The 17,754-nt window shown below is 42.8% G+C and overlaps 1 protein-coding gene across 1 annotated transcript in view; it reads left to right on the top strand.

Moving 5' to 3' along the window:
• The window catches only part of OXSR1 (oxidative stress responsive kinase 1), a gene marked incomplete at both ends in the record, with an annotated part of 62,434 nt that overhangs the window by 27,441 nt on the left and 17,239 nt on the right, over positions 1 to 17,754 (top strand). Inside the window, 6 exons of the mRNA XM_080720103.1 lie at positions 1,909 to 1,964; positions 3,675 to 3,784; positions 6,786 to 6,887; positions 10,200 to 10,333; positions 16,718 to 16,766; positions 17,350 to 17,415. Coding sequence (XP_080576229.1) covers positions 1,909 to 1,964; positions 3,675 to 3,784; positions 6,786 to 6,887; positions 10,200 to 10,333; positions 16,718 to 16,766; positions 17,350 to 17,415 — 517 coding nt within the window. The remainder of the gene's footprint in view (positions 1 to 1,908; positions 1,965 to 3,674; positions 3,785 to 6,785; positions 6,888 to 10,199; positions 10,334 to 16,717; positions 16,767 to 17,349; positions 17,416 to 17,754) is intronic.

Raw genomic sequence — 17,754 nt, 5'->3', positions numbered from 1 at the left:
GGACGGGATGGAGTGGGGATAGGATGGAGCGTGTGCCGTAGTCTGGCTCCTTTTCGTCACAAGGCCTTTCTCCCTGAGTTGCCCGTGCTTGGCTTACCTAGTCCAAAGGCTGCCTTCCTTTGTTTAATTATGTTTTGAATTCTATAATAACGACAGGAGTACATTCTCTTAAAGTGGTCCCAAGCCTCTCTGACTTGGGTCCCGCTCCTCCCCGCATGTGTGTGGATGCAGTGGCGTCGTTGGCTGCCCGGCCCCATCTGACGAGTGTGTAGCAGTGTACGTCCGAGGCCGCCTGGTGTCGCTGCCTCCCTGACGCACGCTGCGCCTCGTGGACGGGGCCTCGCCTCCTGCTGAGCAGCCTCCTAGAACGCTGCCATTTTGCAATTACAGACACACCGGGAGCCTCTTGGGCTTTCAGTGTGCGTTGTGAGAACTTCTCTAAGCAACCAAGAAGTGTATTTGCTTCTCCTAGGGTGTAGGGGGTTTTGATTTTGCCAGACACTCCCGAAATGTTGTATGGAAGAAAAAGAGTTGTAGACCAAAATTGAGAAATGGCCCGGGAAGCCATAGGTGCATGTTCTGTTAACTGGATTTTGAAGAGTTGAAAATGGAGAGAATGTGAGACTTGAGAATGGGGTCACAGGGACTTGGATATTTCAGTGGTGTTTTTTGTTTTGTTTTTGTGGTACTAGGGATTAAGCCCAGGGGCATTCTATCTCTGAGCTACACCCCAACCTTTTTATTTCTCATTTTGAAACAGGGTCTCAGTAAGCTGCAGAGGGCCTCATGAGCTTGCCGAGGCTGGCCACAACCTGCGATCTGCCTTCCTCAGCCTCCCAAGCCTGGGATCATAGGCGTGGGCCACCACACCAGCTTAGTGATGTGCTTATTATAACAAGAAAGTATTCATGTATTACTTGGATTGTTATAAATAACAAAACATAGTGAGGTGTGAATGATTTATATCTTTCTATAAGTACAGAATAGTCCCTATATTCCAGTCCATACTGATCATTTAAAAAAAATTGATCAAGCTTATAATCCTGGACTTGGGAGGCTGAGACTGGAGGATCACAGGTTCAAGGACAGCGTCAGCAGTTTAGCAAGGCTCTCAGCAACCTAGTAAGACCCTGTTTCCAAATAAGAAATAAAATTGGTCTGGGGAGCTGGGTGTGTTGGTGCACTTCTGTAATCCCAGTACTTGGGAGGCTGAGATAGGAGGGTCACAGGTTCAAGGACAGCCTCAGCAAGTAGTGAGACTCTCATCAACCTAGTGAGACCCTGTTTCAAAATAATATGTAAAATGGGGCTGGCAGTGTAGCTTGGAGGTAGAATGCCCCTCGTTCAGTCACCAGTACATCAGTTAGGAGGCAGAGATTGAGGCACCAGAGAGAGCAATTTACTATTTTTTAGTGTTTAGTAGGAAACATATTTCAGAAAGTAGACTAAGATGAGGGTAGATGACGGTCCATTCTTCAGCCACTGTTACCCAGTCAAGAATATTTAACCACCTTAGGTTTCTATGCCTTGCGGCAGTCTTCTGTGTAATGTGTGGATTCTTGTACATGTGATGAAAATTTTATATGGGCTTTAATACCCTTTAATACAAAAAATAAAAATATTTTAAAATTGTTGGCATTGCGTCAATACAGTAAATGAACCAGATGCAGCGTGGTGCACACCGTAATCCCAGTGCTGGGAGGCTGAAACAGAAGGCTCTCAAATATAAAGCCCTTACACGGGGATGTTAGCAAGTCACTCTTACATAAGAAAACGGTCTGGGGGTGTAGCTCAGAGATGCATGCCCCTGGGTTCAATCCCCAGCAATTAATCAACGGTAATAATTGCTTAGAGTATGTCACTGCGGAAAGGTACGTTTTTTGATATGTAACTTTTTTTTCCTTAAAGAGATGTGAAAGCTGGAAATATTCTTCTTGGAGAAGATGGCTCAGTACAGATTGCAGGTAATGATCAGTATTTTTTAAAATTTTGATTTGATGGTCAGTAGAACCACAGTACTGGCTATTTTAAAGCTACTAGGAGATTTTTAGCAGGTTAAAAACCCCTCACAGTTGAACCTAAGGATATATAACTTATTAATATTTATTATATTTAAGAATTTGGTTAGCCTCTACTATATTTAAAAATGTTAAGGACTAGGCTTATTCTTTTAGTAAAAATACTTAGTACCTGTTGAGTACTCAGTATATATTACTGAGACTATTGTAAAGAAGTCCTTGCTACTTAGGCACTGTCACTGCAGTCTGTAGGTGATGGAGCTGTGGAGGGCAGAGGTGGGGCGCAGCTGCGCAGTTCCCCAGCAAGTGGCAGTCAGGGCTTCCGAACGTAGTTTACCCTCAAATGCACGGAAATGATTGCCTTTTGTTGTTGCTACGAATGGAACAGCGTTTAAAGTGCCTAAATATTCACGACTTTATGAGCTTTGAAAAGATTATTTTTTAAAGATTATCTTTTAAAATCTGTTTTGCATGGATTTGCTGCTTTACATAGTTACAGCAAATAATTGCTGGGAGATGAGTAAATCGATGGACTTCTAAGTGGCGAACTTTAAAGTTTGCAGTGTAGAACTATCCTTTGAACACCGCTTTGTCCATAATTTAGTCTGTTTTCAAATAGAGACCTGTTTGACATATTGCTGACCATTCTGAAATAGAAAGCAAGAGGAGGGCCAGTAAAGATATAGAAGTTGTTGGATAAAGTTTATAAATGTCTTACTGTATTAGCTAAGTTTCTTCTATTGTATCAGAAATTATCACTGCCTAAGTTAATACAAAAATATATATATATATTTTTTGGTGGAATTGGGAATTAAACCCAGGCGTATTCTACCTGCAAGCAATAACCCCAGCCCTTTAATAAAACAAAGCTGGGCCTGTGGTGCACACTTGTAATCTCAGTACTTGGAGGCTGAGACAGGAGGATCTGGGTTCACAGACAGCCTCAACTACTCAGTGAGGCGCTCTGCAACTTAGGGAGACCTTATTTCAAGGTAAAGGATAAAAAATGGGGCTGTGGATATAGCTCGGAGGTAGAATGCCCCTGGGTTCCATCCCTAGACCCGTAAAACAAAACAACAAAACAGGGTCTCATTTGGTTGCTAAGAGTTGGTGAGTTTCAGAGGCTGGTCTTGACCCAGTGGTCCTCCTATCTCAGCTTTTCAAATACTGGAATTACAGGTATGCACCACCACTATAAAAATTCCTGTCTACGGCAAGATTTTTTGAAGTATACTAGAACTACATGGAAAGAATCAAATAGCTAAGCTCTAATAAGAGGTCAAGTTAGGCTATGAAATTAGGGTCACTAATTTTATATGGGCCAGCTTCTTGAGCGCTTTTTGAATGGCATCCTAAAAAGGTTGGTTTTTATTCTGTAGGGGTTTTTGAGCTGACAAGGCCATGACAAAAGGGTAATTTAAAGAAAGGAAGAATGAATGTGACAGTGGTGTAGAAGGCATCGGGACGGGAACAGCATCTGGACGATGCTTTGTACATGTCACGCCACACCCCAGTGTAGCCACCAAGCTCAGAAGGGAAGAGAAATGGTCCTGCTGTTTACCTCCTCTGTGTGTAGGGTAGTGACTGTACCGCGTCAGTGTATCTCTTCAGGGTGTCACTGACCTTTTAATGCCATGCTGTTGCATTCTATTTCAGACTTTGGGGTTAGTGCTTTTTTAGCAACTGGTGGTGATATTACCAGAAATAAAGTGAGGAAGACCTTTGTTGGCACCCCTTGCTGGATGGCACCTGAAGTTATGGAGCAGGTACAGTCACGTTTATCTTTTTAAAACAGCTTAGGGTTTTGTTATAAAACTGAAAAAATGTGGCAGTGTTGGCTTTTATTTGGTGGATCAAGTTAGCTTTGGGAAATGCCATGTCTCTGTTCCTTGGTTAAAAATTCAGTGTGTCTGTCTGTCTGTCTGTCTGTCTCTCTCTCTCTCTCTCTCTCTCGTGTGTGTGTGTGTGTGTGTGTGTGTGTGTGTGTGTGTGTGTGTAGTGTTTTTCCTGGGGATTAAACCCTATTTTATTTTTTACTTTGAAACAGGGCCTCACTAAGTTGCAGAGGGCCTCTTCCTGTCTCAGCCTCCCAAGTATGGGAATTATAAGCATGCATCACCAATCACCATACCTGGCTTACTCTCTTCTTTTTATTTTTTATTTATTTAATTTTTGTTTGTACTGAGGATGGAACCCAGGCCCCTCTGCATGCTAGGTAAGCCCTCTCCCATGGAGCTATATCCCAACCCCCTTTTTAAAAATTTCAGACAGGATCTCACTAAATTGTCCAGGCCACCCTTGAATTTGCAGTCTTCATGCCTCAGTCTGCTAGGATTACAGGCATGCACCCCCATGCTCACCCTAGTCCTTTCTTAAAACCAAAACCAAGCCAGGTGTGGTAGCACACACCTGCAAGACCAGTGCTTGGGAGGCCGAGACAGAAGGATTACAGATTCAAGACCAGACTCAGAAACTTAGTGAGACTCAATAACTTAGTGAAATTCCGTTCCCAAAACAAAAAATAAAAAGGCCTGGGTGTGTAGTGCAGAAGTAGAATACTCCTGTTAATCCCTAGAAACACACATATACATAAACATAACCAAACCATTCTACAACTTTACAAAGGACACATGAAACTCAAATGTATACTAAAGGCAGTCTAGCACTGTACAGATGAGATTGGCAGCAGTTTATATGTTGCATGTGCGCACATCCTGGGGAAGGAGGACACTGAGTACCACCCGACCACAGGTCGTACGCAGGAACAGAACAAATAGAGCAGTAGGCGAAAGGCTCTGTGGTGCCCATGAGAGCCGGCCCTCGGTGTCCTGGGCGAAGATTGGCTGTCAGGGAGCAATCAAGTAGAGGCTACACCTGGCCTGCCTGATGTGGAGGAGGTTGAGCTGGGGAGTGATCTGCTGGCGGCCGTAGTGGAGAGTGGAACTCACCTGGGGGTCATCAGAGGTGGTCCTGTTTTACCAGGTAGCAGGGCAGCATGGGATATTGAGCCCTAGTGTGAGCTCTTACACCCCGAGCTCCTGAAACCTGTTTTTGCTATATTACCTAGATAGTAAATAACAAATTTAGAGCAGTATAAAAGAAATATGGCAACATATCTGTCCAACATTTTTTTTCTTTCTTTTTTTTTTTTTTTTTTTTTGTGGTACTGGGGGTGGAACCCGGGGCATTCTACCTCCAAGCTATACCTGCAGCCCTATTTTTTATTCTTTATTTTGAAATATGGTCTCACTAAGTTGCACAGGGCCTCATTAAGTAGCTGAGGCTGACCACAAACCTGTGATCCTCCTGTCTCTGCCTCCCAAGGACTGGGATTACGAGGATGCGCCACCACGCCCGGCTGACTTTGAATTCTTTTTTATTCTTGTTTTGTTTTTTGCGGTACTGGGGATGGAACCCAGGGGCATTCTACCTCTGAGTGACACCCCCAGCCCTGTTTTTTGTCTCACTAAGTTGCAGACAGCTTCACTAAGTAGCTGAGGCTGGCCTTGAACCCGCGACCCTTCTTTCTCAACCTCCCAAATGCTGGGATTACAAGTGTGTACCATGCCTGGCTCTATCCAATATTTTAAAAATATTCCTATCTTTTGTGACTTTGTTCATTGTAGAAATAATCATAATGTAAGACCATAATATAGAATATTTGGAAAACAAAAGACTAAGGATTACTGCAAAACATTTTGTTGCATTTTTCTCATATCTTCTATTTATTTGTTTATTTATTTTGGTGGTACTGAGGATTGACTCTAGGGGGGTATTCTATCCCCAAGCTACATTCCTAACTTTATTTATTTATTTATTTATTTATTTATTTATTTATTTATTTATTTATTTTTGTGGTACTGGGGTTAGAACCCAGAGGCTTTCTACCTTCGGGCTATACTCCCAGACCTATTTTTTTATATTTTATTTAGAAACAGGTCTCACTAAGTTACTGAGAGCCTCACTAAGTAGCTGAGGCTGGCTTCGAACCTGTGTGATCCTCCTGTCTCAGCCTCCCAAGCGCAGGGAGTACAAGCCTGCGCCACCATGCCCAGCTTCCTAACCCTATTTTTTAAGCTTTATTTTTGAAATAGGGCCTCACTAAGTTGCTGAGGCTGGCTGCAGATCTGCTAGTCCTTCTGTCTCAGCCTCCCAAGTACTGGGATTACAAGTGTGTACCACCACACCCAACTTTTTTTTTTTTTTTTTTTTTTTTTTTTGCGGGTCTGGGGATAGAACCCAGGGGCATTCCACCTCAACCTCTGAGCTATACCTGCCCTATTTTTTATTCTTTATTTTGAAACAGGGTCTTACTAAGTTGCGGAGGGCCTCACTAAGTAGTTGAGGCTGTCCGTGAACCATGATCCTCCTGTCTCAGCCTCCTAAATGCTGGGATTACAAGCATGCGCCACCATGCCCGGCTTCTATAGATGACATATGGTTGTAATTGTTTCAAACTAACAAGAATTTCGTGTTCTTTTTCCTTATAAGTGTTTTAGCATAAGTGGTTTTTCATGTAGAATCAGTAAGCATTGCTTTCAGTTGACTATTTTCTTATGGCAGTGTACCCACAGTTGACAGTTTCTCTTTTGATGAATATTCAACTTGTTTTCTCCTCATTACTAACGGGACTTAGCTTTTGCCTGCCTTGGATTATTTTGCTGGTTTAAAGTTGACAGTGTGTTCATTGCTCTTGGCACAGAGCGGGAACTGCTCTTCCAAAGGGCGCGGGCTGCTGAAGTTCACACACGTCTCTTTCCTTTCCAGGTCCGAGGGTACGATTTCAAAGCTGACATCTGGAGTTTTGGCATCACAGCGATTGAACTGGCCACGGGGGCAGCTCCTTATCACAAGTACCCACCAATGAAGGTGATGCTCGTGTTCAGACACCAGCAACTCCTCACAGCTCCTCTTCATTTGCCAGTCTTACGTAGCGGTCTCTGGGGGCAAAAATGTAAACACTCACATGTCTTTCCTGAAAGTCGGTTCAGCTAAAAAGAGAGGAGCTCGTGACAGTGGTCCATCTCTTTATTGTGCTCTGTGATCAGAAGTAATCAGCAGAGAGGGAGCAAATCTCTGATGTTCAGAAGACAGGGCTGTGCCGGGCATGATGGCCCAGGCTTTCAATCCCAGTACTTGGGAGACCAAGACAGGAGGATCGCAGGTTTGTGGCCAGCCTCAGCAAACTTAGGCCCTCTACAACTTAGTGAAGCCCTGTTATTCTAACAAAAGATTAAAATAGGGCCAGGGGTATAGCTCAGAGGTAGAATGCCCCTGGGTTCAATCCCCAGGACCACAAAAACAAAAACATACCAAAACTAGACAGTGTCTTTTCTTCTCTTCCTGGCTCTTGCAAGCCTGCGCCTAAGAACATGCACGTAGTTCCCTACCATTGAATTGCGAGGAAGGGATGGGCATTTGCTTCTGTACTAAGAGCTGAAATTGATCAGAATTTAGCTTGCTGTTCAAGCCTTCCTCAGAAGTCTCCATCTTTCAGTAGACCTCAGAGTTCCAGAACAGTGACTTCGGACATACTCCACCAGTTCACGTAACTGTGTGTGCTGAGATTCCTGGTACTTCTATTCCACCGTCCTCCAGAATCCTCACTTACCCATAGCTTCTGCACTGGACTCCTTCAGACTTGTGTAGAGGTTAAAATAGGAGTTAAAGGCTTGGTGCTTAGCATTGGATGGCTTTGTGTAAGAGTTGCTCTTTTTATGTTACACTTAGGTATCTTCTGAATCTTAGCGTGGTAAAATTATGGACCAGCATTTCTCATTTTAACTGTGTTCCTGATGGTCACCTTTGCTGCGCAGTCCTGATGGGGTGATGATCATTTCTACTCCATGGGGTTGTTGGGAGGTGATCTCTTAATAAGGAGGATTGCTGACATTTATTGAACATTTATCTGTTAGGCATTGTTTTAATTTTTTCCATATAATAATAACCGATATATGATGTTAATGTGCCAGACATTTAAATTCTCATTATTTATTGTATAAAAATTAAATTTTGCTTTGTGGTAGTCACTCGTAGCTATTATTAAGTGGCCTGTTACTGTGTCTAGTAGTTGCTTGAACTGTGGCTGCTAGCTCCGTGGCCGCGTTAGTGGCAGGGTGAGCTTTGATACTGTGAGATGGTGCTGTCACACACTTGTAGCCATTCTGTATGGCCACTTGCTAATTTTTGTAGTACATAAGTGAATTCTACTTTTCTTTTTGTAGCTGTAGCTGTTCTACTTTCCCACTTTACAAGATGGCTCCTTGACTTTGTTTAAAATAATGACCACCATTTAAAATTGTTGTTTAGGTATTAGTCACATTTGTGACTAATAGTCACATTTGGTGCACTTGAGAACCTTAAAAAAAGAAGTTATTCTTGTAGCCGGGTGTGGTGGCGCACACTTGTAATCCCAGCGCTTGGGAGGCTGAGACAGGAGGATCACACAGGTTCAAAGCCAGCCTCAGCTACTTAGTGAGGCTCTCAGCAACTTAGTGAGACTCTGTTTCCAAATAAAGTATAAAATGGGTCTGGGAGTGTAGCCTGAAGGTAGAAAAGCCCCTGGGTTCCACCCTCAGTACCACAAGACAAAGAAGTTATTCTCTTACCTTAAAGCTCATAGCAATGTAGAGAGAGACAAAACCAGTGAAAGAATTTTATGAAAAACCTCTGTATATCTCCATATTCAAAGCACCTCTTTTGCCAGGTCCTGTAACACATACCTGTAATTCCAGTCCTTGGAGCCTGAGACAGGAAGATTTCAGGTTGGAGGCCAGCCTCACCAACTTAGGCCCTTAGCAATTTAGTGAGAACCTGTTTCAAAATAAAAATAAAATAAAATAGAGGTATGAGTGTAGCTCAGAGTTAAGAATGCCCCTGCGCTCAACCTCCAGTCCCCCCCCCCAAAAAAAAGCACCTTCACTGCCTGCACCGTTGACAAGGTGTCATTTTGATAATTTGGAAAGTTAGTGGTATTTTAAGGCCATACATTATTTGCTAAGACCTCTAGGAATAAATGAATATTCACAGGTTATGAAAAGGGTCTATGTTTGCAGCTGCAAGGCAGGAAGCGGCTGTTGGCCACCGCGGCTCCCAGCTGGGGCTGCGCTGGCCCCGCAGGCTCCTGCCTCGTCTCAGTCGTGCGCCTCAACCTGTTGGCTCAGAATGAGCAGCACCAGCCTTACTAAGGTCATTTCTGTAACTACACTGAATCAGAAGAACACGTAATAATACGATTATGGCTCCTTTCATTAGTGCAGTGTTTTTATGTAAAAAATCAAACAGTATAGAAAGGCACAACCCAAGTCCTCTTATAAATACGACCTTCGTTCCTAGTTTCTCTCCACAGCAAGACAGCATCTGAAAGCCAAAGAAGATACAGACTTCAGATGGGCAAAATGTGATTGTCAGTCGTGGCGGCAAGGCATGCAGGGTGTGGACTCGAAGCCTGCCCGCCCCTCCCTCCCTTTCTTCCTCCTTCCTTCCTTCCTTCCTTCCTTCCTTCCTTCCTTCCTTCTTTCTTTCTTTCCTTATTTGTGGTGTTGGGGATGGAGCCCAGGGGCATTATACCTCCCAGCTACACCCCCATGTTTTTTATAGTCTTTATTTTGAAACAAGATCTTACTGAGTTGCAAAGGGCCTCACTAATAATTGAGCCTGACTGCGAGCTGTGGTCCTCCTGTCTCAGCCTCCCGAGTGCTGGGATTACAAGCATGCGCCACCATGCCGGCTACGGTTTTATTCACCTGGGGCATCACTGCTGGTTTCCGTGAGGGAAGTTGTGGAGGAGTCCCGGGGAGAGAAGGCCCCATTGCAGGAGGTCCAGGAAAACCAGGGCCGTGGCTAGGTAAAGTCAGCGAGGTCACTCTTAATTTTGCTGTGCTTAGGTTGTTTTGCAGGGTAAGAATTAGAACTGGGGAATAGGAAGAAATAAGGAATTCTGACTAAAGGACACAGCAGCGTCGATCTGAGTGGGCAGCCATCGGGAAAGCCAACCATCTATAGCATATTATTAAGGTGGAAGGCATGTAAATAACTCTGGTTTCTAACGTGAACTTTCAGAAGACAGTGTGCTTTTGCGTTGGGTGGGAGGCCGCCTAGGTAGGAGAGTCCAGGCGCATGCACCATGGGACTTCCCTGAACTCACGCCCACGAGCTCGTCCTGCCTTGGGACTCTTCCAGGTCTTGATGCTGACACTGCAGAACGATCCTCCTTCTTTGGAAACTGGTGTTCAAGATAGAGAAATGCTGAAAAAGTATGGAAAATCATTTAGGAAAATGATTTCATTGTGCCTTCAAAAGGATCCAGAAAAAAGGTAAGAGATGAGATAAACCTTATCTTTTTTTTTCACTTAATATGTAAGCCATTGTGGGAAGTCTTAAGACTTATGTATGTGTATACTTTTTTTTAGTACTGGGGATTGAACTTCGGCATTCTACTTCTGAGCTATGCCCCCAGCCCACTCCACTGCTTTAAATTTTTTTTTTTTTTAATTTTGAAATAGCATCTTAATAATTGCTGAGGCTAGCCTCAGATTTGTAGTCCTCCTGTCTCAGCTTCCTAAGTACGGGAGCTACACGCATGTGCTACCACACCCAGCTGCAAATTTATTTTTAGTGTCGAATACTTGTCAGTTACTTGTTTCCTGTAAGTGGACCAGAATTTCAAATAGCCTCCTTATCAATTTTAAGCAGATCGAATGGCAGGCGAACAAATTATAACATTCAGTGTGCGTGTTAACGGTGTTGTAGGGTTGGATGTCACTGGGTACAGCCTTTGTCCTTGTGCTCCCAGAGGCCTCGCCATACAAGTGGGCCTTGAATTCAGAGGTCCTGAGTTGCACGTAGGGCTGCGCTTGACTGTGCCTTGATTTCAGCTCCACATATGTAGCAGTTCTCCATCGTGGTGGTTCCACATCCACATCAAGCCAATGATGGGCCAGAAATATTCTGGAAAAAAATTAACCTGTACTTAACATGTACAGACGTTTTTTTCCTTATTCTCTAAGGAATAAGGTGTGACAGCCAACCATATATGTAGCATTTGCATCAACTAGATACCGTAAGTACACTGGAGACAACTTCAGGTGTGTGGGTGGGCTGGGTAGGTTATGTGCCAAAACTGTGTCGCTTCATAGAAGGGGCTTTCGCATCTGCAGAGGGGTCCCGGAACCAGCTCTCCTGGTACCACGGGGCAGCTGTGTACCCCACTGTGTTTGTTTTCCCTAAAGGTTGACAAAAGTAAGGCTTTGACACCTTGGTCGTGTCTCTAGTTATGTCATGGGGCTTCAGAATTTACTGTTGGTGATACGGAAAGGGTAAGAACAGGCAGAAAAGTTCTCACTTATTTATAAGTGGTTACAAAAGGTAACAATTTTGCTGCTGCCAAGTTAAAAAGAACAAACTCTCTTGTTAAAAATACCTAGAAATGCCAGATAATAGCTATTAAACTTGGCTGGGCATGGTGGCACATGCTTATAATCCCAGAACTGGGGAGGTTGAGACCAGAGGATCACAAGTTCTAAGCCAGCTTCAGCAATTTAGGGAGGCTGTCAGCGACTTTAGTGAGACCCTGTTTTCAAATAATAAAAGGGGCTGGGGGTATAGCTCAGAGGCAGAATGGCCCTTGGTTCAATCCCTAGTACCTCCAAAACAACAAAAAAAAAGCTATTAAACTTAAAGATCCTTGGATGCCAGAAATAATGAGGAAACCAAAAATTAAGAGAAGAAAAAGTAATCATGAACTAGTCTAGTGGTCACCTTCAGTGGTGTGCTGCTCATTCTAACAGCTCACTAGTTGGATTTCTAAGCCCCAAATTATGACCAGAGTTGACATCTTGGGCCTACTGAGATGGGACTCTTAAGATTCTGCTTAAGCTAAGACCTTCAGAAGTCTACATCCTTAGTAAAAGAATAGACCTAATTAGTATGAAACTGTCCATCACAGTCACCAAGAGCAGAGAGAAATCCTCCGGAGTAATCGAGCCCTTTGACCTTGCATTCCCCAGGTTGAGAGTCTAAATTTTTATTACCTGTGTTGTCCAGGAACCCACGGGACTAGAAAGTTAAAAAAAAAATGTTGCCAAACCAGTTTTATTTTTGGCTGAAGCAGTGGCAGAAATACACTGGAAGAGCAATTTAAATTCCAGGCTCTGTGATTTCCACTGAAGATATGATCGCAGTCCAAAATTACAGTACTCACAGTAAAACAATATACTACGAGCTGAAGTTGGCAGACATACGTTGAAGGATTAGTTCTCCAAGAAATTTAGATAAAGTAGTGATAGTGAAAAAGACTACAAAATAATCTATTTAAAGAAATTAAAGTCTTAAAAGAAATCAAAGTCATGGGAAGAGACCATACGCATGACTGACACAGTATTGTTAGAAATGAAAATAGAGTAATTAAAAGGCCAGACTAATGGAGCTCTGAGCATGGGCCAGCTGTGACGGCTTCTGAGGAGTTGAGTATGAAAAAGGAATGATCTCAGCTTCACAGGAAAGGAAGCTGATAGGTGCTTCCGCTGTGCCATCAACAACATTAACAAGTCACATTAACAAAATGCAGTGAAGTCACGGACCTCCTGACTGATGCCTCTAAGGGCGGCCTCACTTCTGAAGTGCTCCTCACCCAGTTCCACCAGACAAGCCCTAACCAGTGCTTTTCAGAATACCAAGGGAAGGAGAGGCTGAGAATCTGTCACAGGTTGGGGAGACTGAGTGCAGCAGGCACCCTGCGGAAAACGGGAGAAATCTGAATAGAGTGGAGTATTTTATCAGCGTTAATATTCTAGTTGATTTCTTGATAACTATAGCATAGTCATGTAAAGTGTTAACATTAATAGAAACTGCAAAGCTTCAATTAGGAATGGTGTACTCTCTTTGTGACTCTTCTTTAAGAATCATTTCTTTAAATAGTTAAAAAAAAAAAAAAAACAGGTGTGGCAGCACATGCCTATAATCCCAGTATTTGGGAGGATGAGACAGGAGGATTGCAGGTTCGAAGACATCCTCAGCAAGCAGTGAGACTCTCATTAACCCAGCAAGACCCTGTTTCAACATGAAAATAAAAATAGAGCTGGGGATACCTCAGAGATAGAAACACACACACACACACACACACACACACACACACACACACACCAGGAAATGTAGAAAATCAATTCCAGTTTATAATCCAAAATTAAACTTTGTTTAGGACATTCTAAGATAAACACAAAATCTCTCAATGTACTAGTTAAATGAAAGAACCATTTAAAAAAGAAAGACAAGTGTTTATTGCTGTAGCGAGTCCCAGGCACCATTACACACACTCAGCACATGCCGTCTTACCCATCCTCACAGTGGCCCCTGAGGGCAGCACTCTTACTTCTGTTTGACAGTGTTTTGGTTCCAGATTTTTTAGATTTTGAACTATTTACATATAAAGGTGTTAGGATGGGGACCCGAGTCTAAACACAAGGCTCGTTCTCGTTCCCCTGCAACATACACACTTAGTCTGAAGGTAATTTTGTGCAATATGGTTAATCTTGTGCGTGAAGTCAAGTTCCTGGTGTGACATTTTCTACTTGTCATCCTGTTGGCATTCAAAAAGTTTTGGACTGTGGAGCATCTCAGATTTGGGAAGTTTTGGTTAGGAATGCTCAGCCTGAACACGCATAGACACACAAATATGTACATATTCATATACACATCCACATGTATCGACTTGCCAGGAAAGGCAGAGAGAAGGTAGGGCAAGCAGTATTCAAAGAAATAATGGTGGAGAGCTTTACAGATTGGATACCTGTATTTTGAGATTAAAGAACCATCCTTCCTTCAGCCGGGCGTGGTGGCTCACTCTTGTAATCCCGGCGCTTGGGAGGCTAAGACAGGAGCATTGCACAGGTTCGAAGCCAGCCTCAGCTACTTAGTGAGGCTCTCAGCAACTTAGATCCTGTTTCCAAATAAAATATATTAAAAAAAAAAAAAAAGGGTCTGGGAGTATAGCCTGGAGGTAGAAAGCCTCTGGGTTCCACCCCCAGTACCACAAAAAAAAAAAAAAAGAACCATTCTTCCTGAATTCCAGGCACTTAACCTCTTCCCTCGTGTGCACATGTTGTGAAGCAATTTATATTTCGGCTCGGCGCAGACGTTTCAGCCCGCAGAGGGCAGCGTTTAGGCTGACAAGCACCTCGCATAGCCACAGTCCAGAGAGCCTGTAGCTCAGCAACGCAGCGGGAGGTGCCTGCCGGCCCAGAACTCCCCATCAAGCTCGCACTCCAGAGCAAGCACGCAGTTAGGGTGTCTTCACCTAAGTATTGTTTTCCACTCACCTCCTATCAATTAACTCTTGCAGAAGCTGAACTTGAGAAAGAAGGAAGCCAGGCGTGGTGGCGCACGCTCATAATCCCAATACTTGAGAGGCTGAAACAGGAGGATCACAGGTTCGAGGACAGCCTCAGGAAGTAGTGAGACGCTCTTCAACCTAGTGAGGCCCTGTTTCAAAATAAAAGTTAAAAAGTAGGGCTAGGGGAATAGCTTGGAGGTAGAATGTCCCTGGATTCAATCCCTAGGACCACCAATAAAAAGGAAATTATTAAAACCTAAAAGATGAAGAGTAAGAAGCTTTGTTGGACCAATAAATTGCTGAAACATTGAAATCTTGATGGAGTGAAGAAAAAAAAAAGAATAATAATGTCTAAGTTCACCTTTATTTGCTTTCTTAACATTTTCATTATTTTTTTGGCAGTACCGGGGATTGAACCCATGGCCTCCCATGGTAGTAGGCAAGCACTCTACCACTAAGCTATGTCCCTAGTTCTGCCTGTTTTTTTTTTTTCTGTTGCTGTTGTTTGTTTGTTTTTATTGGCGTTATTGAGGATTAGATCAGAGGTACTCTACCACGAGCTGTGTCCCCAACCCTTTTTATTTATTTATTTATTTTGAAGCAGGATTTTGCTAAGTTGCGCAGACTGTCCTTGGATTTGTGATCTTCCTGCCTCGGCCTCTCGGGTGGCGGGGATTACAGATGTGCACCACTGGGCCGGCTTCTCTTCATTGTCATAATAGTCCTCTGAAGCTTGAATGCACATTGGAATTAGCTGGGGAAATTTAAAATCTGTTGTTTGTGTTTTTCTCTAACATAATTCTGCTTTAGTTGGGGAGGGCCAGCCTGGTCATTGGGATTTCTAAACATCTCCCAGATATTCTAACTCACTGCAGTGTTTAGAACTGCTGCTCAGGCTGGTGTCATAACGCAGAGGCAGGGCACTTGCCTAGCAAGTGGGAGACTCTGGGTTCAAGGCCTGCGCTACAAAAACAAAAAATCCTGCTGCTCTTAGCCCTTGCTAGGTAATACTGAGCCATAGGGAGATTGTGGTTGTGCAGAATTGTACGGTAAGTATTAGGCAAAATAAAAGCTTGTAAAGTTGGTAATGCTGAATTTACCAAAAAGTTCTGCAGAATGATCATGCACAGTTAAACTAAAAATTCAGTTTCAGAGCCAGGCGTGGTGACCTATAGTCCCAGTACTTGGAAGGCTGAGATAGGAGGATTGCAGGTTTGAGGACAGCCTCAGTAACTTTGTGAGACTCTGTTTCAAAAGAAAAAATACAAAAGGGGCTGCGGATGAATCTCAGAGGTAGAGTTCTCCTTTATTGAATCTCCAATACCAACCTATTCCTCCACAATTCAGTTTGGGGTACATTTGGGGATTGTACTTTACTTATAGAATCTTCAGGGGTTTTTTGTTTTTTGTCATGGGTGATCTTTTTTTGTCCCCAGTATTGGGGATTGAACCCAGGGCCTTGTGCGTGCCAGGCAAGAATACATCCCCAGCCTGAGACTTCAGGGTTTTTTTGTTTTTTGGTACTGGGAATTGAATTGAGGGGCATGCTACCTCTCAGCTATACTCCCAGCCCAATTTTATTTTTATTTTTTTATTTTTTATTTTTTGGTGGTACTGGGGTTCCTGGAAGCCCTTCTACCTCTGGGCTATACTCCCAAACCTATTTTTTATACTTTTCTTATTTGGAAACAGGGTCTCTTAAGCCAGCACAGCTGGCATTGAACCTGCGCGATCCTCCTGTCTCCGTCTCCCAAGTGCGGGGATTACAAGCATGCGCCACCACGCCCAGCTCAATTTTATTTTTAATTTGAAACAGAGTCTTGCTAAGTTGCTGAGGCTGGCCTGGAACCTGTGATCCTCCTGTTTCAGTCTCCCAAGTCCTGAGATTACAGTGTGAGCCACTATGCCTGGCAAGGCTTCAGTTTTTTAAAGGGGAGTCTGAAATCTGATTTTAAGAATCTGTAATTAAGTTGAACTCTCTCACCCAGGCACTGGCAAAAAGTGGATGACTTGACTAGTTCCATTTTATGCTTTGCTAAAAATATGAGATAGATTTTGTTTAGCTTCTTGGGAAATAATATTAAGTAGCAAGTATACTGGAAGCCTCTAACAAACCATTCTTCCAGAAACAACAGTTGCTAATGAGTCTGCATTCTAGCTCTTCCTGTTAGGACCTCCTGCTGGAAGGTTCTGTCCTGAGCACTCAGTGTCTTCTCTCAGGCCAGCTCACTTTCTGCTTTCAGCACGTAGGGAAAGTGGAATGTGTACTGAGTTCCTATTTTGGTGCTCAAGAAACCGTTTTCTCATTTTTGAAGATGGAAAGTCACATTACCCTTGAATTTAACTGCAACACTTTCTTTTCTGGTTTTAGACCAACAGCAGCAGAACTATTAAGGCACAAATTTTTCCAGAAAGCAAAGGTAGGGAATTCTAGTTTTTATTCTATGTCTTTATACCATTCTCCTCAATTACCCATTTTATGTTCCGTGTTTATAAATTGCATTTTAAGATGATTATATTTGAATGGTGATGGCAGATAAAATAATTACTGAGGTCATGAGGTCACTATATATAATTAAGATATTTACTTTGGACTTTAGTAAATGTATTTGTTCAAATTAAACTTATTACAGCAATAATGAATATTAATTTTTGCCATTATAGTGTGTAAAAAACGTTAAACTCTCATTTCAAGGTTTCTACTGAATTAGTAAATATCTCGTTTCCTGAACATATGTTCCTATAATTGGAAATGTGGGTCCAACAAAGGACATAAAATAAAGTAAATTTCTCATGGATAATGGTGGTTTTAGCAGCACACTAAAGCCCTGTATTAGTTTCTAAAAGCATGGTAGTAATGTACTAAAGCTTCAGAGTAAATACAAAACTTTTTCTTCTTCTTTGTCATATAGTTACTGTATCACGTTAATTGTCAACATTTTGTGTCGATTTTATTGGTTCAATAAAACTTATAAGAAGAAAATACTTATCTTTCCACTTCAGAATAAAGAGTTTCTTCAAGAAAAAATATTGCAGAGAGCACCTACCATTTCTGAAAGAGCTAAAAAGGTAAAATGGGGCTTTAATTCCATTTTTGTAGCAGATGCTTGGTATAGATTTGCGTTATTTTTATCTTTTGAAAGTAATTGCTCTATAACGTTAACAGAAAGGAGGGTCGCTCTGTTTCAGCCCTTTCTGAAGCATTCTTTTGCACCTTCAGCCAGCCAGCATTGTTGCTCTGCTATGTTCCAGGGTAGTGCTCCGGCCACCAGAATGGACAGGTGTGCTAGCCAGCAGCCGGCCAGCTCGTTCTAACCTCCGTTAGCCGCCGCCCGCAGCTTCCAGACTGAGCTGTGACGTTACATTATTTATAGCTTTGGAAGTAAGTCCTTCATCACAGGACTGTCT

This window comes from Muscardinus avellanarius, assembly GCF_963383645.1.
Source record: "Muscardinus avellanarius genome assembly, contig: SCAFFOLD_46, whole genome shotgun sequence".
NCBI classification, from domain to species: domain Eukaryota; kingdom Metazoa; phylum Chordata; class Mammalia; order Rodentia; family Gliridae; genus Muscardinus; species Muscardinus avellanarius.
Note: the sequence above shows the minus strand (reverse complement) of the source record. Positions and strands in the feature narration are given on the sequence as shown.